This window comes from Colias philodice, chromosome 15 (assembly GCF_061535455.1).
Source record: "Colias philodice isolate Cphi_HAF_F1 chromosome 15, ilColPhil1 Martin Lab GWU primary, whole genome shotgun sequence".
NCBI lineage: Eukaryota > Metazoa > Arthropoda > Insecta > Lepidoptera > Pieridae > Colias > Colias philodice.
In genome coordinates, this window is record NC_143100.1 from 5,270,325 (window position 1) to 5,298,092 (window position 27,768).

The window sequence follows — 27,768 nt, forward strand, 5'->3', positions numbered from 1 at the left end:
CAACTAGCACTTCCGCATGCCCTAAGCATACGCAATAATTGTTGCTGTTCTCTTTAAACCTTTAAGTTAAAAATCCGCACCTAATTATAGTCAAATTGCAATAATATGTTACACCTACAGTTACGGAAATAAATATATACCTATTTAATAGTATCAAGCATGTTAAAAATGGGACTCGATTGTCTGGCTCCTGAAGTTTTATCTCACTCTCCGCAATGTGTGGCAAACGATGTGGTAAAGGGTGAGGGGGGAGGTGGTCTCTCGCGTCCGTCCGCCCGCGCCGCCACCGCATCATCAGTTCGCGTCGGAGACTCGTGTGCGACGCTCGTCTGCGAAGTCGTTCCCTCAGATACGCTGCTGTTTACGGAGTGTGCCGTAACACGACACGTTTGGAGGGACCAACGCTACGCGTGTGCTGTGCTCTTGTGAACACTGGATATTGTGATATTTTGTGTTGTGATAATGCGTACGTGCTGAAATTTGTAATTGTTGCCAATCACCTCTTAGGATTTTTGACTACGCAACCAGTTCCGGATCAGCTCAGCCGGTAAGTAGCGGTGCTTATCACAAACGGCGCTATCTCGAACACACGCATTTCCGACCCCACCCGATAAGGCTAAATGTGCCTATTAATTTCAAACATAAGCTCTTTAGGAATACATTTTTCTTTATTAAATATGGTAAAATTAGTACGTTTATAATATTACATATTAAATAATAAAGTTTAAAAAGTTAACTTTTCAAAGTTAAGTTTAGTTTTATATTGTTTACACTAAATTAAAAAGTGAATGATAACTAGAGAGCACGTGCACTCTAAACCTTTAGGTCATTTTACCGTGAAAAAATTGTATAGGTAGTTAGCTATCCCTTTTTTAATAGGGAGACATCCCTCTACTCTGACTAGGGTAATCCGATTTTTACCCTAAATTGACACGACAAATTCTGGGGCTCAAAGCTATCAATAACAAAACAGACTTTATGTTATATTTTTATATTAAATTTTAAGATGATACCTACTTATGTAAAAAAATAAATGAGCTAATATATGTAATTTAATTTTAAGTAAATGCTACACATTAATTTCTTCTTATTTATTTAAAAATTAATAAAAATTTACAATTATTAAGGTATCATAATTTTATGATAATATGTATACCTACTGAAAATTAATAATTAAAAATGTATCTACTAGTTTTTACTGTAACCAGTAGTTAGAACAAACCACGATGCCTAAACTGCATATCTTTCAAAGAACGAGAATAGTACCTACATACTACCCAAACTAGGCTGCTTCATATTAAGTACATGATCGTAAAATTATTTTTTCTTCTCTTACAGATAATCGTTATGAAAGTTGTTAGCTTACAATTGCCATCGGGACCCAGTATGGAGCGGTTACCGCTTCCATTCAGTCCTACAGAGCTTTTATGGCGATACCCACTCCCGTGGGCGCCTCCGCCTCTGTCACCTCTCGGAGACACAAAGGCTCAACTACCTTCTGGTCTCCCACCAGAACCCAGACTTTGGACAAGAGAAGATGTAGCAGTGTTCTTGAAATGGTGTGAAAGAGAATTTGATTTACCAAACTTCGACATGGATCTCTTTCAAATGAATGGTAAGAATAAATTAGGACTATGCTCTTTTTACCTCAATGATGTTTTAAATGAAACTTTACTCATGGAGGTTCTTTGTTTTTCAGGTAAGGCTTTGTGCCTTTTAACTAAAACTGATTTAGGTGAACGTTGCCCTGGAGCCGGCGACGTTTTACACAATGTTCTTCAGATGCTTGTTCGTGACGCAGCTTTATTAGGCAGAGTGCCATCATCGCCAGTAACACCAACTGCCCGAAGCGCTCCCTACCCGCCTTCACCACACTCCCATCCACCCACACCGACTTGGGCCGTGGCCGATGGTTTCCATCACTTCCATAGCGCTGCTGTTGCATCTGCCCAGCCAAACTCTGTTACTCTAAGCCCTGCCCCTTCTGTGGACAGTTCCGGTAGTCCCCAACGTGGTGAAACTATGAGTTATGCACCATCTTATGCCCCTCAAGTTCCCACTCAAACAAGTTCCGGAAGCAATCAATCAGATTCCGATGAGGAAGCTAAATTTGCTCCCCCACCTCACTCTCCTAAAGAAACTGCTCTGCCCAGTCCCGCTCCACAGACCCATGCGGCGCCACAACACTCGCATTTTCGGACGCAGCATCGTGAATTCTTCCCCAATGACATGCCCGAATCCAATACAAGTAAGTAGTATGATTAATTAAATTTAAACAAAATGAAATATAGCTATAAAATATAACTGATCATTTGAAGTTTTAAAACAAATACTAAAGCGGTAATTCGTTACAGATGGAAGACTTCTATGGGATTTCTTACAACAACTTCTAAATGATCCAACACAAAGATACACCAATTATATCGCTTGGAAAAATAGAGAAACAGGCGTGTTTAAGATTGTCGATCCAGCAGGACTAGCCAAGCTTTGGGGCATTCAGAAGAACCACTTGTCTATGAACTACGACAAAATGTCGAGAGCATTAAGATATTATTACCGCGTTAATATATTACGCAAAGTGCAGGGCGAAAGACATTGTTATCAGTAAGTATTATCGCTCATAGTAATCCTTACTAAAAATATAATCCACATATAAAAAACCGATATTAATATCACTCTTTTTACAGGTTCCTAAGAAATCCTACAGAACTCAAAAATATCAAAAACATCTCGCTTTTGCGGCAACAAATGAGCCCAACTCGTGTTGCGCAGCAGCAGCAGCAACAACAACAACAGCAGCAGCAGCCTATTGTTAAGGCTGAAATGAAGGAAGAGCGGTGTGAAGATGAACATGTTGAGGAAGATATGCCAACAGATCTGAGCATGACAGCTACCGAGCCGTGGCGGAAGCGACCGCGGTCGGACCCCCCGCCCGCGCCCGCTTCACACGACAAACATTACATTAGCACGCTCATCGGTGACAACATGATGATGAAACCTGAATCCGAATACAATTCGGAGTACTACGCTCTTAATCTTAAAAGTGAAAAATGTGAACAATGACTTGTGAAAAAATAGACTTGGTTAAGTGATGTGTTATTGTGTATTGTCAAACTTACTCCACCCGATATATTTCTAGTCAAACATCTCTCAGAAAGTTAACATTTTCAGTCTTCCTTATGATATCTAAATCTAAATATATATATCAAAAATATAAATTGACTGAGAGTACTTTGACAGATATAATACGGTATTTGGAGTCAAACAGGGTATGGACCTTAATGATGCCTTTGTGCCACGTGATGTTTATCTGATAGTGTCAATTACATAGGTATATATATTATTTAGTTAGACAAGGGGACAGAGATTATATGTGTTAATTCATAGAGACTATTTGAATATATTGTGCAATGGACCATATACTGCAGACTGATTTCTGGCAGTTACAAATTATTGCCAAAAGAGTAAAATTTAGTTAAGCGTATTAGATTGTGGTTTTAACGCGATAATAATGCATTTTGTTAATTTAACTAGTATGTATGTATAGTAATTTAGATAAAAAAATATTCTTGTTTAAAAACTAAACACAGTACAGTCTTAAGAATAAGAATATTATAAATATCATACACACAATGTTTGTGTCTTCCATTGGTTCTTTTAGGCAAAAACCTCATAATTGTAGCATGTGTCATAATTTTAAACAAAAAGCTACCACAGAATATGGTGAACTGCATGGATAAATGTTGACTTTCCATGAAAATATGTTTAAAAAAGTGTATTTAATTAAAACCTTCTATGGACAATAAAATCATCACTTAATGCCTTAAACCAATTTAAAATTCCTCTGTGATAAAAGTGTAAAGTGGTAGACTTATAGTATATTATGCTAGGCTTTTACTCAATTATTTCCAGCTACAATTTTCTGTGATCTCTTATCAATATAGGTAAATATTGTAATAGAGACTAAAATTATTGTGTTTGTAAATATTAGTATTAATTGTAATTTAGATTAAGAGAACTGACTAAAGAGTGTATGATGTATGATTTGTCAAACAAAATGTGGAGCTTTATCAAAGTACCTAGGTATCAATAAGTACTATTACAATTGAGTTTGTATTTTTGCAATTATTTCTATCAGGCATATTGTGTGCCAACACTTCCAACTTGTAAAGAATATAAATATAATGTTTCAAAAAATATTGTGTTAAATTTGTTAAATATTAAAACAAATGAACCTAACAGCATCCTCATTTTTCCGCCCTTATAGTTTATAGTTTATACCAATTACATACTAACTATAATCTATCACAGATAATATAATACTATTAACTATTGACTAGTGATGCAACGAATACGAATATTCGTATTCGCCGAATAGTAGACATTTACCGAATATTTGTATTCGGCGAATATACGAATATTTAAAAACGAATATTTTTGTACGCAACTCTATTTACTACAGATTTAAAAATCGCGCGTAAAAATATGACGTGTGCAGAGACTGCTGATCCACTGGCCTTTTGGCGAGAAGATGTCCATTTTCCAAGTCTGAAAAAACTCGCCCAAAAATATTTTTCACTGAAGCCATGTACAGTCGCTTCGGAAATACTTTTTTCAACGGCTGGAAACATCCAGACTGAAAAGAATATCTACACATAGGATAGTTTTTATCCCGGAAATCCTACGTGTACGGGAACTGCAGGTTTTCTTTTGTCTTTGAGTGCGCGGGTGGAAAGCTTATTTAAAAAAATCAAAGTAACAAACGTGAGGTGAATCATAAATGGTAATACATGCTTTGCGATACTTCTAGAAGAAGTCTAATTTAATAAATAAATGAAAATTGAATTTTAATGGACATCCATCCTTACACACTTCCACATGTTCACCGTTAGTTAATACTGCAGATAGGTGACGGACGGCTGAATAGAAGGATTTGTTAATTTTTTTCCAGTATTTCTATTAGAAGGTAATACCGAATTAGAAAAAAAAATCTCAACAATGAAAATATGTGTGCAGACTTCCGATCACAAATATATAATACTTCTTGAGCCGACTACGTAGGACTCTAAAGAACGACAGTCTTATTTTATCCCATGGTAAAATTCCTATAGGAATTTCCTTTTTGTACGCAGGCGAAGCCGCGGGCAACAGCTACTTTAATTTTATACTAAAATCATGATGGGAATCACAGTGGTCGACAACAGAACAATTTTAAATTATAAACCCCTTACACAATGAAACAAGCAAAATCCAAGGAATGTGTATTTGCCTATACTATGTCTGTGAGGAAATATCGATTATTATCATGGATGAAAACTTCTTTCAGTACAAGTTATTTTCAATATATTTGAGCTTAAAACCTTTTTTAGATACATATACATACTGATTTAAATACATTTGTCACTCGTGTTATATTGCCTGTACTTTTACACTAATAAATTATATAATATACATTTCCCTATACTAAATTATCCCTTTTTTTCTCTAGTGTTTGTGTAGATCCCTAGTATAATAAATGTGAAATGATTGCTTAAATGAAAAAAAAAAACACCTTTTACAATATACACTTAGTAACTTTAATAATTGGAATCACTACACAGACTATGCTTATATGCTAAATGATCAAAAACTTACATCTATTTTTCTTGTTGACTTTGGAAGAAAATGATATCATCAGCAATAACAGTAGAAGCTGTTCTAACCTGCCCATCATCCAATTTGACTTCTCCATAAGACAATTTTCCAGTCACATAGACTCTTTGACCTTTTTTAAGGTATTTATATACTGTATCTCTGAGACCTGGTCTAAAGACACTAATTCTGTGCCAGTCGGTTCTCTGCAATATATCACCAGATTCATATTTATAACTGAAGTGAGTTGCAAGAGGAAAATTGATCACCGGATGTTCTTCTGATCCTCGCTTTTGTGGATCAGCTCCAACTCTTCCCAATAGAGTCACTTGATTTATAGCTACAATGTACTCATTAATTAGGACATACTCATTAATATATACACTTATTTTCATGTCATAATAGATTAAATTCTAAATACATACTTTTTTCAGTAGTTTGTGCATCACAGTGAGCAGAGGTTGTATGTAAACAATTTTTTATAAGCGTTGGCCGGACCGAGTTTATAACCTAAAAAATTAAATAAACTTAGCACAATGCCAGTCGTAACGTGTATTTATAAAACAAACATCTTTACTTCAATTAATTACTTACCATACGGGATAGTAGACTCTGCATATTGATTTTTATAGAAAAATAGGTAATTAATAACAAACGATCATAAAGATGTGTGATGATGATAATAATTGTAAGGGATAACTATTAAAATTTTGTAAATTATATGAATGAGGTAAATGTTTTACTACAATTCAGTATGCACGTCAAAACAAATCAAAAAAATACAAATCCAATGACCAATATAAGAAATAGGAGAATCTAGCAAGATTGGCGCCTTTGGTTTACACTTTACAATCAATTGACATGTCAATGTCAATTATTGAGACCACAGAATCCAGTATCCACAGATTAGTATGAGACAATAAAATTATTGATTGTAAAATAATGACACTTGAACTTCTCATAATAATGCCTCCACCCAAGCCTCCACCCAAAAAGCAGGGACTCTGCGACACTTTAGTGATAGTGGTAATGGTGACTTTTTTTTTGAAGCATTTTTATTTATTATAATTATTATGCTTTATTTTCAGAGATGGGGGATCAGAGCTCTGTCGTCGGGAGCCGGTTTTTTTAAACACAAAATTAATTTCCGTATCTCTGGAATGTAGATCTCCTCACTATATCTATTAACTTCTATCGTTGTTATATTAATTAATATAGGTACTACAAATAATAAATATACGAATTACCTACTGTTTTCACTGTTTGCCTGTTCTGACGCGAATTCTTTTATTCTTAGTATTAAAAAAAATATGTATCTACATGGCAGGTTTCTGATCACAGTCAGAGCGTTTTCACATTATCCGATCCGATATCGGATATCGGACGCCGATAGCCGATATCCGATATCGGATACAATTTACCATAGATCAATTAATGATCTAAGCAATTTACCCTTTCATAATATCCGATAAAATCGTTCCGATATTATCATGAGTGTTGCCAGAAATTTTGAGAGACAACTAAACAAACTTGCCATATTGTATATTTTTTTATATTAAAAAGGTATGATTAAAAAAAATTCAACTGATAGATCGTAGTTGTACATACAGTAAAATAACTACATTAAAAAACCCGACTTCGAAAAACGGAAAAGTGAAATATAAAAAAGATTTGATATTATTAATTACTGCACATTATTTAGATATTGTGCTATTTACATAGTTTTGATATCGGTGCCAAACCTCCTCCTTTTTTTGAAGTCGGTTATAAATAAAGCACTCAATCTGTGACTCAATGACAACAATAAAATAAACAGCGCAACGCCCGAGTAGGAGGAGTAGCGAGGCAGAATGAGTAAATAAAGATGATAGACACTAATGTCTTGAAGATACGGTTGAAGAAGCAATATATATATATATATTTTTTTTTTTTTTTTTTTTTTTATGTATAAGTCGGCAAACGAGCTTGCGCGTCACCGTACAGAAAGCGATGATTGGCGCCGCCCATGAACAACCACAGACTCTGGAGTATTGTGGTTGCGTTGCCGGCCTTTAAGGGAGGAATACGCTCTCTTCTTAAAGTATTCTAAATTATAGTCCTTGTTTACTTCAGTACGGCCAATTGCCGTATATTACAGGACGGTATTAAAATAACTCCCGTATAAATCGAATTTTTAATACCTTAATAAACTTAAATGAATGTTTTCTTAATAAAAAGGTTTAAAGTAAATTAAAGGATTTTTTTTACATTTAGCGCCCGTTATGACTGCAAATACACCACAGACATATATTAAGATAGACTACGCGAATGTATGTACTTCCCGTGTCCAAACTAAGTATACAACACTTACTTGACGCTGGCCTACACTCAGTCCGCGCTTGCAGTTCGCCAAGGAAAGACGTGAAACTGAATAGAGTAAAATGCCGAATTGCGCAGTTATAAACAGTAGAAACTCTACGGCTGTGAGTGGCCGAGTTATCGGAGATGTTTCCTTCCACCGGTAATTAATTTTCTAATCAGAATATGCACTATTTATTTTAAAATCAAATAAAGAATATCTGTGGAAAACGATCGTGACAAACATGGATAGAAAATCATACGGAATGATTCGGAATACATTGCGGCTTTTACTTGGCACGGTAAAGATCGCGTCGTATGATAATAAGCAATGAATAGCGTCTTCTCATTTTTGAAGTGAAAACTTCTTTAGCGGCGTTGGGTATAAAATCTTAAACTCGCGTCAGGACACGTGGCCTGATCGAAAAAGCGTAAGACGGATTTTTTTTTTAGCCCATATATTCCATGCGTAAGACGGATACCATTCCAAAATATCAAACATGCTGAACGTTAATAATCAAGTTTCATTTTTCTGTCCAATTTTGTGGTTAGTGATGTTCATTCGATGCAACAGTTCTCGATTCTAATCGAACAGAAAAATGATAATTTGAAGGAGCAATTTTTCAGAAAAAAGGCATAGATTTTTTTTGTCATTTAATATGACTTGACCTAGAACTTTTAAGTATTTTAATACAAACGTACTAAAAAAAATGTTGTGTGGTTTTATGAAACCGCGGTAATAGTGAAACTGTTCGAACGGTTCCGAACACTGCTTTGTGTAGCGCATGTCGCGTGACGGTCGGCTGCCGAGTAGGTATACCTACTCGGCAGCCGCGATACACGCGACATGCGCTACACAGACCAAAAAGTTTGAGACGATGTAATAAAAGTTTCACTTTAATAAATATTATGACATGGACGCCATTAGTTAAAGTGTCACCTTGGGAGTTTTTTTAAGAAAACTCCTTATTGCTTAGACTATGTTTGTTTTTTCAGTTTTCCAAGTAACCCGAACATAAAAGAAAAATGGATCGAGGCAACGGGACATAAAGATTGGTTTCCAACAAAATATAGCACAATTTGTTCTAAACATTTTAGTGAAGCCAGCTTTGTTGAAGGAAAAAAGCTTCGACTATTGACAAAAACAGCCTATCCGACAATTGATATACTGAAAACGATAATACTAGAATCGCCGTGCGAGTGTCGTCCCTAATCGATTTAGCGTAAAATGAAATTCCCATCACTAAAAAGCACTCGTGACGTCATAACCCGTCAAGGTCAGTACAAAAAATTAGACACGCTTGGTTTTCATACAGATCGCGGTACTTGCGTAGTCTATCTATGTCTATGAAATACACAAACTAGTGCTTTTTTTGCTGTTGGTATATAATGCCTTTTCGAAAATTGAGTTGGTAACACTGACCATTATCGTCCGACAGCACACAGGCATATAATATCGGTGTCGGCTCCGATATCCGATATCGGACCGGACAATGTGAAAGACAGGTACTTAAATTATCATACATTAGAATCCGATATCGGCCCCCGATATCCGATATCGGATCGGATAATGTGAAAACGCTCTCACAGTATTCAAATTTTACCTGTGCAATCGTGAGTTGCCATATTCTCTACGGGGTGTTTATTGCTTTGTAATCTATACTTTTGTAGATAGATTTTGTCTATTCAACTACCACCATACCTACTCAATCCAGAAGAAGTTGTTGCCTGTGAAGGATGCCTTCAGCTGCGAATGCAAAGTCTGAAAAACCAGCTTCTTCGGAAGCTGCGGACAATACACCAATCAAACAGATTCTGACAATAATTGAACACAAAATCCGTAACTTGGAGAAAAGAAAGGTATGTACTAGACAACAAATGTTAATCCATTGTATTTATATTTTTAAGAACTAATTGTTTATGTACGGTAAAAGATACTTATGGTATCATTAATTCTTTTATTTGAAAACTAAGAATTTATTGAATATTTGAGCAGAATCATAATCGCATGTAAATAAACTGCGGTATATTCGCTGACGCCATTTTTACACATGTGCTCCAATGATGTTGCTTTTATTTCGTGACGCCCAAATTCGTACAATACATAATGCAAATTGCATTAGATTTATTGTTGCATGAACATAATGAATAAGATAATATTATGTGGATATATAAGTCCGCATATAGTTTCATAAATTAATGTACTTATGTTTTTTTTTTACTCCAAATGAACAAAAGCCGCTATTTACCGTTATAATTGTCAAAACAAAGTAAATTCTTTGTTTGTCGTTTGCTGGTCTTTATATTTCTATATTACTTTAATAAAATAAATGATTAAACAAACCAGATATACCTAGAGACCGGCTCTTTGCATTTGACTTATATTGTTGATGCATGAAATATAGATAAATGGGAATAAACTAGTATTACTCCAAATTATTGTCATTGAATTAGATGATTAATTACGTGGTTATTATTTGCATTTTAGAGCAAATTAACTTCTTATCGTGACCTACAAAAGGCTGGGAAGGAGTTGAACAGTGATCAGAAAATTGCAGTAGCCAAATATGATGAAGTGGCTCAGACACTGGAGTTTGCTAGAGACCTCTCTAAGCAGGTCAACTCTATTGTCGTATCTGCTGAAAGGGAAGCTAAGAAACAAGCTAAAAGGGTATGTATAATGTAAACTGAATAAATTATGTATATTGAAGTAGATTAGTATACTGTGAGAATACTTATTTGTATCTATGTAAACAAAAATATAAAAAGGCTTATTGGCTAAACATCATAGGTATTCATCTCTTTATCTCAATATGTATATAAAATATATTTAATTAATTTACAGGAGTTATGGGTCCGATACACAGCAGATACTAATAAGATTCGTGAAGTTCTACTAATATTGGATTGTCTCATGCAAATGGGCAGCACTGAAGTCCGAGATGACTTTCTCAATGGAGCAAATGGTGCTGCAAAACTTACTGAAGATGATTTGAGAATCCTAGATGAGTTGTGAGTATAAATTCCACCTAATTGACAATCTTACTGCAGGACTAGCTTTCCGCCAGCGGCTTTGCCCGCATAGTCAAAGAGAAACCTGGATAGTTCCCGTAACAGTGGGATTTCCGGTATAAAACTTATCCTATGTCCTTCCTCAGGTCTCAAGCTATCTCTGTACCAAATTTGAAGTAAATGCATGCAGTACTTTTTGATATTAGCCCGGACATACACACAGATTGTACAGCCAAAAATTTTGAAAACTTTATTTATGTGTAGATGTTGATATGTAACAAAGCTGATTTGCACCAAGAATGTTTTGTAACACCTTCTCATGTTGCATCACATTTTCAAGGATACATTGACTAGGATATGATAGAAAATGGATTAAAATATAAATAATTTGAGGTTTTCAGATATATCTGAAGTAATTTTAAAAAATTTACCAGAACATTTTTGAAAAAAATATACAGCATCTATTAACTGTATGTGTATTAACTACACTATACTACGCTATGTCATACCAAATTTACAGTTTAGATAATTATTAAAAAAAATCTGTTTGCAAACTAAATTTTTTTAATCTGTGACAATGAATGATGTCATAATGTTGTTTTTCTTCAATAGGTATCCTGAGGTGACACCTAAACATGAAGTAAATGAGGAAGGTCAAGCTGGATTCCATACCCACACTATTAAAGCTGCAGAGCATTTATATGCTATTATTGATGGTAAACCTAAAGAAGTATTGGGCACCACTTATGCTCATATCAAGGAAATTGTAACATCAGTGCATGAATGTGGTTACTTTGACAAATCAGCGGATGCTATTGTGCCTGAAGTTGAAGAAAACCAACATGAACCTGAAGAGCAAGTGGCGGAACCAACGCAGGAGTTGGAAGAAATAGAGCCTGCTGCCCCTGTGTATCCACCACCCATGGCTATTCCAACTGCTCCAGCTCCTACAGTAGTTCCTGCACCTGGATACCCACTTCGTCAATTACCCCCCATCACTCTCCAAGAAGTAGAGCATGCTTACTTTGCTCAGCAATATCCTCAACAGAGACCCATCTCTGAAGTTATAGGCTCCCAGAACTTCTTCTTCCTTCAGGAGTCAGAAATTGACAGCCCAGTTGGAACTCCTCAACCTCCTATGCTTAACCAGGCATCTCCTCCAGCGCCAATTCCAACTCAGACTTTTACAAATCAACATTTTGTTCAACTTCCTCCTTCTCGCATCCCAGAACCTGGTAGCATTCCGATGCCTCCCCAGCCCCATTTCCCCCCACACCCTGATCACGCAGCGTTCACTGGAGTTCCCATGCCTGGCCCAATGCCAGGTCATCCCCAGCCTGGCCACCCTCAAACCGGGCATCCAATTCCCCAACAATCACACCCACAACCCATTCATGCACAGCCTCAACATATTCCCCCGCAGAACATGCAAGCTCCTGTCATGCATGAAGAGCAAATTCCAACCAACTCTGTTGAACAAGTACCAACAGAAGAACACAAGTCTCCTACACCTGTAGAAGACAAGAATGAAGTCGACGATAAAGACAGCAGAAGCCCCGAGTGTGACAACGCTGAACGTAAAATACAAGCTCAAGGAGATGGACAAAATAGATTCAGACGGTTCCGCGGCAACGGCCGCGGTACATCAAACGGATATAGAGGTCGCGGCAATTTCCAAAACAGACAAAACAATGATGGCTACCACAACAGACATGGGGAGTATCAAAACAGACCGAACAACAGGCAGTACAATGACAACTATCAGAATAGACACAAAGACTACCAGAACAGGGGTGGCAACGATGGATATTACGGCAACGGGGACACTGGCGACAACCACCAGAATGAGAACGGTGGGCGCGACAGATACAACGACAACTCGCAGGGATACCACGGTGGCTTCAAGAGCCGCGGCAGAGGCGGCCCCCGCGGCGCGCCCCGCGGGGCGTCCCGCGCGCGCCCGCAGTACAACCGCAAACAAGAGAATGTTGAATAAATTCTGAGATATCAAGAGAGACTCGGCTTCACATAACCAACTTTTCTATCGGACAAAATCATTCGTGGAAGGCAAATTTCACCGGCAACAACGTGCTGTGGCAACAACAAAAAGAGATTATGATAATAAAAATAAAAAAATTTAAAAAAATACTAAAAAAAAAGTAAAATAATAAAACTTGAAACTGCATAAAAAATAAGTTACTTGAATTTAGATGTATGATATATGCAATTATTGTAAGTTACGTTAACTCTAGATTCATGATGTATAGGTTAGTGTCACGCGAGTGACACAATGTGACGAAACGTTCGGAAGAGCTCCCTTGGCCGCGCTGGCCGTTTCCGCTCAGTACCTCGTGCGTGCCTCGTCCTCGTGATAAAACTTAAGTACAGGATATAATATTATGCACATATTGATAAATTCTCTACTGGGACCTTTCCAAAATAATTTATCTACCTACTTTATGTGTTAGAAGTATAATTTTAACTTAATTATGCTAAGTTATTATTGATTTCTATATGTTTATTGCTAAAAAAATAATCTCACTGTGGTGTTCTGTTTTATGTTAAACGTTAAATTTATACAATCTTCGGAATATGCTCCCAACAGCACATGCAAATTATAAATACATACATAACTTCACCATTGGTCCTGGCTAATTGTATTTTATAATTTTATTAACTCCAATGTGCTGTTTTTGATATTTTTGTTTTAATTGTATTTAAATGAATCAATATTAACCAAGAGATATTGTAAAAAGTATGGAATGTGTATATCGCTACCAGATAGTGTTATTTGATCCAAGCTTTTTCATTTTCTTTAACATTGTTCTCAATAGAGGCTGTGTGCAAAACAAATTAAAGTATCCTATGAATGTTTTTCTCTTTATTTGCCAAGTCCCTTAGTGTAAGAGTTGGGTCTTTTAAGGATGATGGTCTTTGGGGATGTTTGAGAAAGTTTTAAAATTTGATGTTAATAGTATTATCGCATCTAGCTGAACAGAATATATATTTGTACGTTATTAATGGGGAATAATAAAAAGAGCGACAAAAAAACTGAGCGACTGATGATGAGATACTGTTTTAATAAATTCAGATGAAATACTTTGAGTAAGCAAGCTAGAAATAAACTAAACAAGCGACAAATATTGTTTGATAATAAAATACATATTGAGCGTACTAATAGTAGGTTGTGATTACTTAATCCATTTGAGATCATTGAGATATACGTATGGAGACCGCCTACCACATCACATATGTTCCGCTCAACATAAGCCATATAGCTTATCTGCACTCAGTCGCTTAAGTGCGATGGTCGCGTTCATGTCTTGTCGTATAGGAGGTAAAAACCACAAAAACGTTGACAAGAGATAATTTTAGTATACTTGGTTCTTTGATATAGGTACTGTTTCTCTTCCTATTTCGGAGTCCGGGCTGTCTGGCTGGCCGCAGTGGTTGCGTTTATTAGTGCGCATTTTATCTGCACAGGAAAATATCCGTAATTTAAAGTCATTTATTAACGCGTAATTTTTAATCTTTCGCCTTTAGATAGATCCATCAGACATAAATTTTTTATTGCAAGACGTTTTTATAGGTGCCATACGCAATTTTTTATTTCAAAATAATTAAAATGTCATCGAAATAAGTGAAATTACATCAACATGAGTCCCCGTGAAGGATAAGTAATCACTGTGTTACTTATACCACAAACTAATAATAATATACTACGCTATAAAAATGAATCGCAAAATGTGTTGGTAAGCGCATAACTCGAGAACGGCTGAACCGATTTCGATAATTCTTTTTTATTATATTCCTTGAAGTACGAGGATGGTTCTTATGTAGAGAAAACGTAAACATGTACCACGGGCGAAGCCGGGGCGGACCGCTAGTACTATATATAATATTCATTTTACTATTTACAATTTTTTTGCAACAATCTACCATGGTGCCTCCTTTTCCTAACGAACTTCAAATAGGACGTTAATGTGAACTTGATAAAAACCAAAAATCATCAAATTCATAATAATACCCAAAAGTGTAATAAATATGAAACCATCCCCACAACACAAGCCTTAATTGAGCTTACTGTGGGACTAGGTCGATTTGTGTAATAATCTTATGTATATAAAAATGAATCGCAAAATGTGTTGGTAAGCGCATAACTCGAGAACGGCTGAACCGATTTCGATAATTCTTTTTTTATTATATTCCTTGAAGTACGAGGAAGGTTTTTATGTAGAGAAAACGTAAATATGTACCACGGGCGAAGCCGGGGCGGACCGCTAGTGTCCTATAATAATATTTATCTATTAAAAATATTACATAGTTTACTACTTATTTAATATAAGTATTAAAAAATATACTAATTACTAATATTATAAAGAGGAAAGGTTTGTATGTATGTATGGTTTTCACGCATAAACTGCTGGACCGATTTTGATGAAATTTGGCACAGATAATCTTTAGACCCTGAGAAAGAACCTTTATTTAAGTACTTTAAGTACCTTTTATTGCGAAATATGTACCACGGGCGAAGCCGGGGCGGGCCGCTAGTATAATATAAGATAGCTTGAGAAACAGTATATAAAAAACCCAACTATACCAAAAATGACTTTTTCTTAAAACGTTGCTAGCTCCCGTACCAACCGAAAATACGAAAAATCGCATAACATACATGATGATTCGGATAGCCCTCTAGTTCCTGTACCTCCCAGCTTCCGTTCATCACTACTTTTTTTGGGACACCCTGTATATGGGGGTGATACGGATAGCCCTCTACCTCCCAGCTTCAGTATATCACTACTTTTTGGGACACCTGTATAATAGCAAATTTTATATGTATTCTAAGCTTACAGTTTACACGTGGTTTACACCTACCAACACTCTGCTCTTCTCTCTTTGTTCTCCGTCAGAAAAAATAAGGATTGGGATAAGCATAATAAAAAACTTTTTGTAAATTAAGGTGTTTATTTAAATGAATTTTTGTTTTCTATGCGAGTAGTAAAAATAGACATAAAAACCAAGGGTCCTGACCAATCCAGACAAAATAAATACTTCCATTTTATTCTTCTATTTCCACAGATGATATTCGCCTTTTAAACTTTCTTATAAATCTATCTCTGCGTATAAACTATATTATATGCTTATATCAGTGTAGAGACTTCATTAAACCTATACAACCCAATGGAATTATACAAATTATCGTCTACTTAACTTTAAACATAAATGTATGTATAGGTAATATCGCATTCATTTGTTCGATTATAATACAGTTTTAAGTAAAAAATAAGAATTGAGAAATCTATAATCAGTCACATTTTGACGGGCTTGCAAAGTAATTTCAGCGTTTTATATTGCATTATAGATACACTAGTTAATACAAGTTTCTTCTGGCATTAGGAATGTCTCATAAAAATCATAGTTTTATCACAAATAGTCAAATATGTAAGAAGCAAAACATTTTACAATACTGATTATTCCCATCTTACTATTTGTATCATCTATGTCGACAGAATATTAGATATTTAAGTATTTCAATGTACTTAGTGTTTTAAAAAATTACGTCGAGTCATACATTAGGCCAAAACACTACTGGTATTAAATGACTAACAAAATTTATTAATAATGGTCACGATATATATGGTACTTGGAAGACTGGAAAAATTATTATTTGAGATTTTTTGATTCTGATATATAAAAGTAAATATTCTATATAATTGAAAAAGATATTGAACATATCTTTGCAAAGAATATATAAACACGTATAGATTTTGAAAAGGTTCTAATAAACTTATTAAACTCTCGAGGGCCTATATTAATAAAAATAATGCAAACGCTAGATCAAAATGTGTTATCGGACTGGACTGCTTGTATCTTGAACAACCACGGAGCGAATATTATTGCATGAAAAAATCTGTATATACAATACATGTAACGTAAGGCAAGAGTATAAAGACGATTGTTTATATCCAACATTAAATAATGTATCAATAAACTTTCTAGCTATTCCTGAGTCTTACATAATATTATAACAGCCGAATCGACTTTGTCCTTAAACAGCATTGGACACTCACAACAAATCTATTTACAATTATTGCTGTTTACAAATACGTATTTAATATAAGGCTTCGTTTCATTTGGCGAAAATGCTAGACCTAATTAAAATGTGTATGTTTCTTCTGAACTGCAATTATCGCATTTACATAAAGCCAGCCTAGTTCGCTAATGTACTTGTAAACTGTGAAATAATAATATTTATTATCACCCTTAAAAAAACGAAATAAATTCTTTAATTAATTGAATCATATAGGAATAACATAATGAAAGGGAAATCATTAAAAAAAATTGCGAGATAAAAAAATATTGGTAAGTTTCAGTATTTCTATTTATTAATACACATTTTATCTCTGAATTCATAATTAAGATTTTGATGAAAATAATAATATGACAAAGCAATATAACAGCACACAAAGAAAAATTTATATATCAATTTGCCGCAATATGAAATAGATATTAGCAATTTACTGTATAAAATCTATTACTTCTTTGAAAGTCTTATTAATACGAGAAAATGATTTATTTTCAGATTTACAGATTTTTTGTAAGAACGTCCAAAAAATAATGAACATGATAAAAAGTTCAGCATCTGGTATTATAAAAATATGGGAGAAGAGGGGATTGAATCGGTGTTTAAGTAAGCAGAAGTTACAGTTTCATGCTTGATCAATCGTTATTTGCAAAAAAAAATATATGTACTTGAATAGTAACCACTGGTAACAAGATATCCAATCGGATAAAAAAATCCCTAATAATACATTAACGAACTAAAACTGTGGAATCGAATCGTAAAAAAATGTTAAAATGTTTCTGTAAACAAAATGGCACCGACACTAAATCTACTAATACTAAGTAGCGGCCAGTATGAGAATCACAATGTAGAAAAAATAATTAAAAAATACGTGATGATAATGTGATGAAACATCAGATTCTATCCACTTCCATTTTATTATGCTAATTAAATGCTAACCTGTACGTGTGTTATAAAATATAAAAACAATTAGATACATTCAGCACATATTTCACAGGTATAAAATTAAATAAAAATTGTCCATATATAGTGTATTTTGAACAGTACACTTCAGATTCGACATAAAATTAATGTTATATCATTTGTCTTGACATCGCGTGCCGTATTTTTCTTTCCCATGACTCCGCCTCCGCCCAGGAATGTCGTACGTCACGGAATAACTGAAATAAGGTATAATTTTTTTAATAAAAAGCATTATATAACGTCATCCTGTTTTTATTTAAATTTATAATTTTTATAACAGATCTCGTAACGCAGCAAAAAAACTATTTGTATATCATAGATACATGGATGAGGAACTAAAATATGTGCGACAAATCTTCTACTATGTATATATTTTGGGAATTTGTACAACTTACACATTAAATTAGTTTTGTTCGTTTTATTACAATGTAAGAGCTTGTTATATATTAGCAAATAATTAATCATAACTCCCGAGTACCACTTATGAAAATGTAATAAACAAATAGAATTACCTGAGATAACCAAGGCTCGTCTGCTAATAGCTCATTTAATATAACTGTTGTATCTTTATTAGGGTTTTGTAACCGTTTCTCCGCCACCCTTTTACTGCACTCCGAGTACATGAGGTACTTCTGATGTGATATCCTCGAATACAATTGTACTCGACCGCAACACGCAGAACAAACTAAGAATTCCTGTAAATTAAATTTATTTTTGAGTTTTTGTAAGAATAATAGTTTGAACAAAAATGCAATACAATATGGTTTATGTCATGTTCAAGTACAACAATTCACCTCACAATGATGTGTCAACGATTTATACTAAATTCTCTTCAGTATAAAACATGGTTAGTCTTGCAATTCGTACTCTAAGGCCGATTGTTCGTCATACGACGAATGTATGCAACCTACTAATCATCGCCGTATTTTGCATATTTGTTATATCCACGCTGCTTCATGCAATCGTCAATCAAGCTACAAAATGTCTCAAATATAATTCAACTAGGATCTCGAGAGTTGAGAGTAATGAGTTGTGGGACATGTAGCCGCGTGCGCGACATGATGAACACATGACGCGACGTTGCCGCCCCGCGCGACCAACATAACGCGCGGCTCATGCGACGTTGCCGCTCTGCAAGACCAACACATGACGAGCTGCTGACACGACGTTGCCGCTCCGCACGACCAACGCATAACAAACGCCTAACGCGACGTTGCCATTCTGCAAGACGAGCCGCTGACACGAAGTTGCACAATGTCGATTGATTCTATGCAAGATGCAAGTGCCCGCGACGTGCCCACGGCCGCAACGTTGTACGCAATAGTACGACTATAAAGGCGGCTCCATACGCTTGGTGTATGCCACAAGCACAAACTAAGTTCCAAACATCGACCACAATCATCAAACACAAACAGTCATCCCCACGCTTGCGAACGTGCCAGTATTTTGTGGATCGGCAAATATGGCGGACGACGAGCTTGTGGCAGCTATCACTTTCGGTTTGGCTAATCCATGCCTTAATCACTAACCTTCTCATACGCGAGCCTCGCGTCCGGCTGCACGGGTTCCAACGTGGCCGGGTTGTACGGCTGGCCATACAGCAGCAGTCTCGCGACAGCGGGGCGTGCACACGCTCTGCACGCGCCCGCGCCCGCGGCCACACTGAGCCCCGGCCACGTGCCCACAGCGGCGTCCAGTGCCCGCGCGCCCGCGGCACCGCCCCCACTCGCGCTACACGACACGCGGGAACGCATCGTCTCCGTCACCTCGTCTACCGTCTTCACGTTCGATAGGAAGTACTCGTCTGGAATTGGAGGTTTATACCATTGAGATATACATAATATGGAGACGACACCGCCTACATCACTTATGTTCCGCTCAACATACGCCATATGGCGTAACTGCACGCTCATTTTTTATTTGTTTTAAAGTGAAACGCATCAAATATGCTTTCGTGTGTGTTACGATATTGCACAAATAATACGGAAAAGTGACTAACATAACTTTTCATCGGTAAGTACCTAACTAAAGTCCGGTCGCGGAGTAGAAAGAATTTCGTACAATGACCTCTTTACCTACTGACAGTGGTCACAAACATTTTTGAATGAAGTGCAGTTTACATGAAATATTTGGAGGAGAAAATTTTTTTTACTAATTTATTAAATAAATGTCCTTTATTCATTTACAATACTTATTAGCTAGTTACATTTTAACTTTTTCAATAACAACGATATATTATATAAAAAAAGTGTGCGTGTACACACATAAGAAGTAAAACTTCTTTATGACCTTATTTTTCAAAAAATAATTTACTATACAGTACAATATTACAGAAATACGTAGTCTAACACGCGATTTCGACTTAGGCGGATTTTGATTGGACATAAAGAGTTTGAGGTTTATTCTTATAAATTTTGAATTCACAAAATCATAATTGAACACCTGACACCAATCAAGCAAACACAAACCTTACGCTCTCAGGTTAAAGGTTTACAATCCCTAAGGACGGCGGTCATTGCACCTGTGCGAGCAAGACACATTATTTTTACAAGGGAGTGACAGTGACAGGTAATAACAGGTTAATGTACGAAATTCTTCCTGCTCCGCGACCGGACTTTAGATAATAATTTTTAAAACTTAGTTAGAGCAAAAAAATGGCGCATAGATTTTGTTCGTGGTGTCTCCTCCATACGTAGTAATATTATCTCAATGGTTTATATATGTTATTTCAATTCAATTATGTTGCTACAAGTATATTAAAGAAAGAGATGATAAGGATTTGATGATAACAGTTTGGCATGTTCTAAAGTTACGAAAGCTATCTGTACCAGTGGTATAGTGCTATTTAACATAAATTGATCAATACCGCACTTCACTGTCACTACTCACTACATAGTATAAAATAAAGTGGCTATTGCTGTCTGTCCGTCCCTATGACTATGCTTAATTCTTTAAATATACGCAACGGAATTTGATGGGTTTTGTTTGAAATATAATATTTCTTGAGGAAGGTTTCAGTATAATACTTAGTAAGTTGTTTTACAAAGCCAGTGAAGGCGCGCGCGGTAAGCTAGTATAAAAGCATAATAGTATTAATTTTTTAAATAGATAATGAAGCTACATAATTGAAATGAATAATTACGCACTTATTTTGTATTGTTTGGAAGAGTCAGCTGTGTTTAGATAAAAATAAATTTAATCATAATTGATTTTTTACAATCGTTACGATTACGAATATTGCGATAAGTGTTTTCTAATTTGGAAATATTCAATATTCGAGTTAAAGTGTTGTAAAGTCGAGATAAAAGCTAATTTAAATTATTTCTTTTAAAAGTATTAAACAACTTACCCTGTTCTTGAAATATTTCCGTTAAGAAATTCGGATCTAAGGCATGCGATATTAACGTTTGTATGTACACTTCAAAATTTTCTTGATACATTTGGGTCTCTAACATTCTTTTTTCTATAAAATGGCAGTCATCACCCTGCAATTCACTCCTCACTAATTCAACTATTGTTTCTAAATGAGTTTGAGAACGTATTTTAACTTGAACTTGAGTATATAGTTTTTTGTTTTCTGGATTCCATACTGTATACTGAAATTTTAAATAAAAAATTGTTATTAATTTTGAAATTAACAAAAATTATGTTTCTGTTGATAAAACATTTTTTTTTACCGTCGATATATTTCTATATAAAACTTTTCCATTTTCTTCAAAAGGCTCGTATTTCTGTAATAACGTTTTACCGTCTACTCTCCATATCGCTGGCCACATTTCATTGAGCTCATTTTTTAACGCAACAAACTCCCCAGACTAAAAAACAAATCACAAAAATTAATTCGCCGAAAATCATGTTTTATTATATTGTACGTGCAAATAATTATAGCAATCTTTATTAGAAATGATTTAACATCTAAGTAGTATCGAGTTAAGTGATAAAACATACAATTACCTGATAAGGCATTTCTTCAATCGGTCGCGTATTGTCGATTTGACCCGTGTTAGAAATCTGCTGATGGGATTTAATGTTATGCAATTTCCTGTTCGAGTTAGCGTCATTGTCCGTCGATCCATACACTCCGTATCCTAAACCGACTGCATGAGCACCTACTAAATTATGTGTTAATATTAATGTAATATTTTTGAAATAAACGAATAAATTGGAAGTATGTTATTTACCTGTTTCATCCGTAATATGCGATTCGTTTTACCCGGAAAATACATAGTCATGAGAAAATAATATGGGATAGGCTCAGGAAAGGGATGATGATGAACTATTCACCATTGCGATAACATGTGCACATATTGCAATCATGTTGCAATTAATATTATGTACAAATAAAGTTATAGTTTGTCATTAAAGTTTGAACAATATTTTACAATGGACATGTTATCCCTAATTGGCGAATTGAAGGGTGCTACCAGGAATAATTACAAACTAAAATTATGTAACACAATAATCAGTAATATACTCGCATTTATTTTTATGTTTTATCCTCCTATTATACAAAAGTATTTACATAAAATATTGAGAATTGTGCATAAACAAATAACAATTAAATAGAAATACAAAAACTTATATTCCGGGCATGACCTGCTAATACATGTTTCTCATAACTTATAGCTGTCAAAGTATTATGCATTTCATCTTCCTTATAATATAAAATCACTTTAGCTAACAGCAAAATATATGAATACACTATCATAAGTACGAACTAAATCAAATACTGTAAATACAATACATTTTATATTTACAAAAGACACCCACTGGTATCAATCCCATATAAAAATATACCACATTTTTGGAATTATTAATGGTAGCACCCCTTCAATAGCGAGTATGACAAGAGTCACAATTTCTACAATTTACAATTAAATGGCACTAATAATGTGTCATCAATAACAACAATTATTACGGTGAAATCTTGTTACAGACTAACCCTAAAATAACAACCTCTACAAAGATAGCTACATCACATTTTTATCATAGAAATTATTTACAGTCGTCGATAATAATAGATTTCATCTAATAAAAAAATTACATATCACAGTTAAAATGTAACAAGTTTTCACAAGAGCTGCCAGTATCGGCAGTTAGCTTGCTCCTGTCATACAAGCTTCAGGGCTAGTTCTTCACCATCGCGCTCTACTTCTCAAATGGAAATCTAGTAAATTGAACGCACCTTCGTCGGGTTGGTGTTGGTAATAGTATTGTTGTTGGGGCGCTGCCTGCAGCGAGGCCACGGGCGGCGGCGCGGGCGGGCGCGGCTTCTTGGGCGCGGCCGGCTGGGGCGCGATCACCGCCGACGGCGTGGGCTTGTTCATCGCCGTCGCGCGGCCCTTCTTCGCCTTGTCGTTCAGCGGCGTGCTCGGCACGTTCAGCACGGGCTTGTTCAGCCTTCGCGCCTCCTCCTCCGCCTCGTACGCGGAATCTTCCGTGCCGTCGTACTTTCTCTTTCTTTCTTTATTTAAATGGTAATATCTCGGGTCGTCCAATTCTACGCCTTTCGCTTGCGACCCTAGCAGATTCGCTTGCGCCCCGTGTAACTGATTAGCACCCAACAGACCTGTCGCGTTCATACTCGCCGTTGAACTCATGACAGGGTTACTTAGGGACATACCTGTGTTTAAAGCGTTCGTCGGAGCCATCGCGCCGTTGGCACTTTGTTGTGTGGAATTGGCTTCGCATTGGCTTTTTGTGACATCGTTCGGATTGTATGTCTTGTTATTGACGGTATTGCTGTTGGTGTTTGTTCTCGACCAAGTAGACTTTCTAGCGCCTCGGCCGGCCGGCGGAGGAGACGTGTCGCGTTCTCCTTGTAAAAATTTTAAATAAGAAGCCATGAAGCCTGAACCCGGGCCCGTGACAGGAACATTGAATTTTTTTTCCATAATTTTTGAAGTAGTGTCTTGCGAGGTACTGTTTAGGTTCTGCTGCTGTGAAGAGGGTGCTACCGTCGACGAAGAATTTGCTCGTTGTTCTGCAAGGAAACCAAGTTCTTCCTCTATATTGGGTACTACCACCTTAGGCTGTTCCTCTTCACGAGTTTCAGGCGTAGAAAATGATGACGAGGAAGCCGAAGGTGGAGTTTCACTAAATGACGATAATGGTGTTAACTCCACCGAGGATTGGAAATCAGGATGCGGACCTAAGTGAAAGGGTGGGAAGTATGTTAATGCATGGCCATGCTGCATTGCAAGGGCTTGATGTTGGTTAGCAAAGTTTGTGGCGTGAAGAGGTGCTTGAGAACCGAAAGCTGACGTGCCAGGAAACATTTTAGGGGGAGGTGGTGGGAGATTCCACCGTTCGAAATCAAAAAAGCTGCCATTCTGTTGTTGATTACTTGTAGAACTATGTGCAGGGGGTGGTATTCTAGAAGCTAAATAGTCAGCCATCACTGCAGCATTTGAGAGCTCATTAGAATGTGAAATAGGCTTTTCTGTACTTTTACGTCTGGTAACTTTAGGTGCTGGGATAGCATTAGGCACAGTTGTTGTATTTTTACTTGTTTTAGACTCTTGTACTTGACAACTTTGTTGCAAACTTTGTAAATTTTTAACTATACTCATTGGATCACCACGACAACTGGATAGGTCCTGTAAAGCTACGTTATTACTGTCAAAATAATGATGCTTTTCACTTATCCCTAACCTATCACTAGAATTTTGAGATTGAGATGACTTTTCATTATGAGTATTACTTTCAGATAATGTACTATAACTAATTGAATTACTGGTATTATTGCTGCTACTACTACTGGTATATTTTCTTTGTCTGTCAGTCTCCCAACAATTAGGTGTAGAGCTTTGATTACGTTCATAACGGCTTTCACTGTATGACTTATTTTGTTCAATACCTAACGCTCTAGTAATGACTGATGGGTAGGCTACTTGACTATTTTGGGATGGGGGCCTTGAAATAGATGCATCTAGTGGTGAACGGGGTGCAGGGTTACTAACTTTACTATAATGTTCTGTATGTTGTTGAGGTGAATTTATAGAATTCATAGGGCTGTGATATACTGGGTATGCAGGACTAGACCTATGGCCTAATGGGGATGTTTGTGGTGCTGCTTGTAAAGGACTTTGTCTTTTAGCACCTATACTACAATCAGGTCCATTTTGAGAACTACTACTAGAATATCCAGTATCAGTACTTGAACTGCTTTTGGCTCTAACATGATATTCAGTTTCAACATTATTTCCACTTTGATAATGCCTAAAACTTGAATTCTGCGAGGAAGAATATGGGGAGTTACCTATTCTACTTGACTTAGAACTACCATTACCATTATTAAAACTTAGCCGCCCAGGTGCATCCATAATGGAATAACTGATTGGAGATGACTGTGGCTGCAATTTATCAATTGAATCACAACTTTTTCTTTGTTCACTGCTGAGTTCAGGGTAAACTTTGCTTTGAGCTTTAGTTTGAACCTGAGGTGGCTTAGATGTAGGTGATACAAACCCACTACTAGTATTTGATGGTCTTGAAGGCTTTTCACTACTGGCACTTTTCGGTGATTGAGAATTATAAATAGATGCAGAGGGTCTGCTTGAATTAGAGGATGAGGATCTATAGTCTTTACTGGGAGGGGTTGGGGATGAAGTTACTGTTGGAGTTGACACAATACAAGACTGCTGAGAATGAGCAGTGGAACTTGCAGAACTTGAATAAGACTTACTTCCCGCATAATCCTGTTGTGATGAAATTCCACTTTTTGAACTGCTTGTACTATATGAGTTTTCACTTTGATTTCCATAAGTGGATGGGGATTGATAAAATGTTGATGATGTTGAAGAAACTGGCTGTTTTGATGCTGTTGCTGGAGATCCCGATCTGTTCGCTGGTTTCTGTCCAGCATTGGCAATTTGAGAATTAATGTGGTTATTTAGAGTTTGAGCGGCTGCAAAATGAGCATTAAAATTATCATATGTAGCTCCTGCTTTTGTCGTTGCTGGACTTGGTGATGAGGGCACTACACTTTCATGAGGCAGAATCCCAAAAGGGCTTGGTAGTTGATTATTGCTTTGCCAACTTAATCCTGCAGTACTGCCTGGTGTCGAAGGCTGGTCAAAAAATGAGGTTCCTTGTGCAGCAATTGCTTGATGAGAGTAATTTTCTCTTAATGAAGAAAGTTCAGATTCTACAGAAGATTGTTTAGATGCCACTGCAGCTTGGGCTTGTGCTATGACTTGCCGGTGTTGAAGAGAAGAACTATAGTGGGCCGGCTTAGGGTTTGCATGATGAAATAATGGTGAAAACACTGCATCATAACTAACGGCTGGGGGAGACAGAAAGCCACCAGGATTAAATGGTGATGCAGTTGATGAACCTAATTGTCCCGCAAGAGATGCAGTGGTGTGAGCTGCTTGAAGTAACAATTGGCTCGTGGTTGAAGGCACTGATTGACTGCCTAGGCCCGTACCACTGCTTGCCAGGTGGTGATGAAAATCTCCACTTGCCGCACCAGCCTGAACACCAGCTAGCCGATTGTAAGAAGCATATGCTGACCATGGTCCTACTGGATCCATTACCACCTCCGTGTTGTTAGTATTGTTTTAATTTAATATTTCAATGCAAGTCCACACTTTCATCCATAGTCTTTCAATAGAAATGTTTTATATTTCAAATATCACTACACTGAAGCACATGTATTCATATTTTGAGTTTCAAATTTATCTTCATGGATTGCACTCCTGAAAAAAAGACAACATTCAATAAATAAACAATAACAATGAAATGCATCTTATTAGATGTAAATTTTTACAAATACGTATAAGATAAATAGATATATTGGTAAACAGTCACATTTTAACAATATTTAAGAGAATTAATAAACATAGCGATCTTCTAGTAAACATAATTGAAACAAGATTTTTAGCCGCTTCGAAACAGAAGCGTCAATGTGCTTTGGCGATGAGAGAACAGGTAAATGAACATTAGTACGAAGTAAGCATATGCGTGGGGGAACGTACCATTTCTTTAGTTTTGAAATTTATTATATCAATGTGGTTTCACAGGACGCTCACACAACAGATAACATCATAAATATGGCCTCGACTCTTCTAGTGTTCGTGACGACGGGTTTTGTCTATTGTGAAACGAAGAACCACTTTTATCGTCATAAATATATCACAAACCTTCACGTATTTACTGCACTATGAATCAAAGTCGCCTCTCTTTTTTTAATACGTAAATTCTATTAAAAATGCTATTACTCTTATTTACAAGCAGAAAAACGACAACGTTTCGCCTTTCACATTAATCGCCGCCATCTTACTTGTCTTATGTCGAATGAGAGACCGGACAACAAGCCTAGCAGCGCCCTCTAGATAGCAATGAAAATCATTTTTATAAACTGTTTATAGAACAGATTAAAAAACATGTTGTTAATTTTATTTTTTGATTTAAAATTATGTTTTATGGAGATGATAATAATTATCAAACATTCGAATTCATTCAGATAAATATATATTTACTATGGAACAATTTTAGAAATGAGGCATTTCAAAATTAATATCTTTGAATTGAGCGTTGCCACATCGAAAATCAATATTTCCCGAATGAAATTTGAATTTTAAAGGAATTTTTCAAACAGTACATTAATAAAATTTTATTTGAATCTGGAACTATATTAGACTATAGGCCCATGTTGAAAAAATTATAGGTCATTTGAACGACCAGGTGACCTAGGTATCTAGAACTATATTTTAAGAGCATAAAATAATAAGATT

General features: G+C 36.0%; 4 protein-coding genes across 6 annotated transcripts; 2 read left to right on the forward strand and 2 right to left on the reverse strand.

The window, feature by feature from the left end:
- The first annotated feature begins 285 nt into the window (after positions 1-285).
- Positions 286-4,239, forward strand: aop (ETS variant transcription factor anterior open). Its single transcript, XM_089704392.1, has 5 exons — positions 286-547; positions 1,339-1,615; positions 1,700-2,248; positions 2,355-2,604; positions 2,688-4,239. Exons 2-5 carry the CDS (start codon positions 1,348-1,350, stop codon positions 3,061-3,063), a joined length of 1,443 nt encoding a protein of 480 aa, XP_089560518.1. The 5' UTR covers positions 286-547; positions 1,339-1,347; the 3' UTR covers positions 3,064-4,239.
- Positions 4,240-5,552: 1,313 nt separating this feature from the next.
- On the reverse strand, positions 5,553-6,470 carry mtSSB (mitochondrial single stranded DNA-binding protein). 2 transcript variants are annotated; one of them, XM_089704395.1, is made up of 4 exons: positions 6,375-6,469; positions 6,226-6,243; positions 6,057-6,141; positions 5,553-5,971 (listed from the first exon to the last, which is right to left on the reverse strand). In XM_089704395.1, the coding sequence occupies exons 2-4, from the start codon at positions 6,226-6,228 to the stop codon at positions 5,637-5,639; spliced, it is 423 nt and encodes a 140-aa protein (XP_089560521.1). In that variant the 5' UTR covers positions 6,229-6,243; positions 6,375-6,469; the 3' UTR covers positions 5,553-5,636. The 2 variants fall into 2 exon arrangements, with proteins under 2 accessions (XP_089560521.1, XP_089560519.1); XM_089704393.1 differs by having other exon boundaries at positions 6,226-6,470.
- A 3,100-nt stretch (positions 6,471-9,570) lies between these two features.
- Positions 9,571-13,850, forward strand: LOC149482208 (uncharacterized). The gene is made up of 4 exons (XM_089704529.1): positions 9,571-9,828; positions 10,457-10,639; positions 10,814-10,980; positions 11,593-13,850. Exons 1-4 carry the CDS (start codon positions 9,706-9,708, stop codon positions 12,974-12,976), a joined length of 1,857 nt encoding a protein of 618 aa, XP_089560655.1. The 5' UTR covers positions 9,571-9,705; the 3' UTR covers positions 12,977-13,850.
- Positions 13,851-15,925: 2,075 nt separating this feature from the next.
- LOC149482209 (uncharacterized) lies at positions 15,926-27,344 on the reverse strand. Of its 2 annotated transcripts, none has more exons than XM_089703934.1 (8): positions 27,010-27,344; positions 23,214-26,730; positions 21,983-22,137; positions 21,706-21,843; positions 21,378-21,624; positions 19,558-19,832; positions 18,541-18,723; positions 15,926-18,225 (listed from the first exon to the last, which is right to left on the reverse strand). In XM_089703934.1, exons 2-8 carry the CDS (start codon positions 26,563-26,565, stop codon positions 18,139-18,141), a joined length of 4,437 nt encoding a protein of 1,478 aa, XP_089560060.1. In that variant the 5' UTR covers positions 26,566-26,730; positions 27,010-27,344; the 3' UTR covers positions 15,926-18,138. The 2 variants fall into 2 exon arrangements, with proteins under 2 accessions (XP_089560060.1, XP_089560059.1); XM_089703933.1 differs by having other exon boundaries at positions 21,983-22,140.
- Between the last annotated feature and the right edge of the window lie 424 nt (positions 27,345-27,768).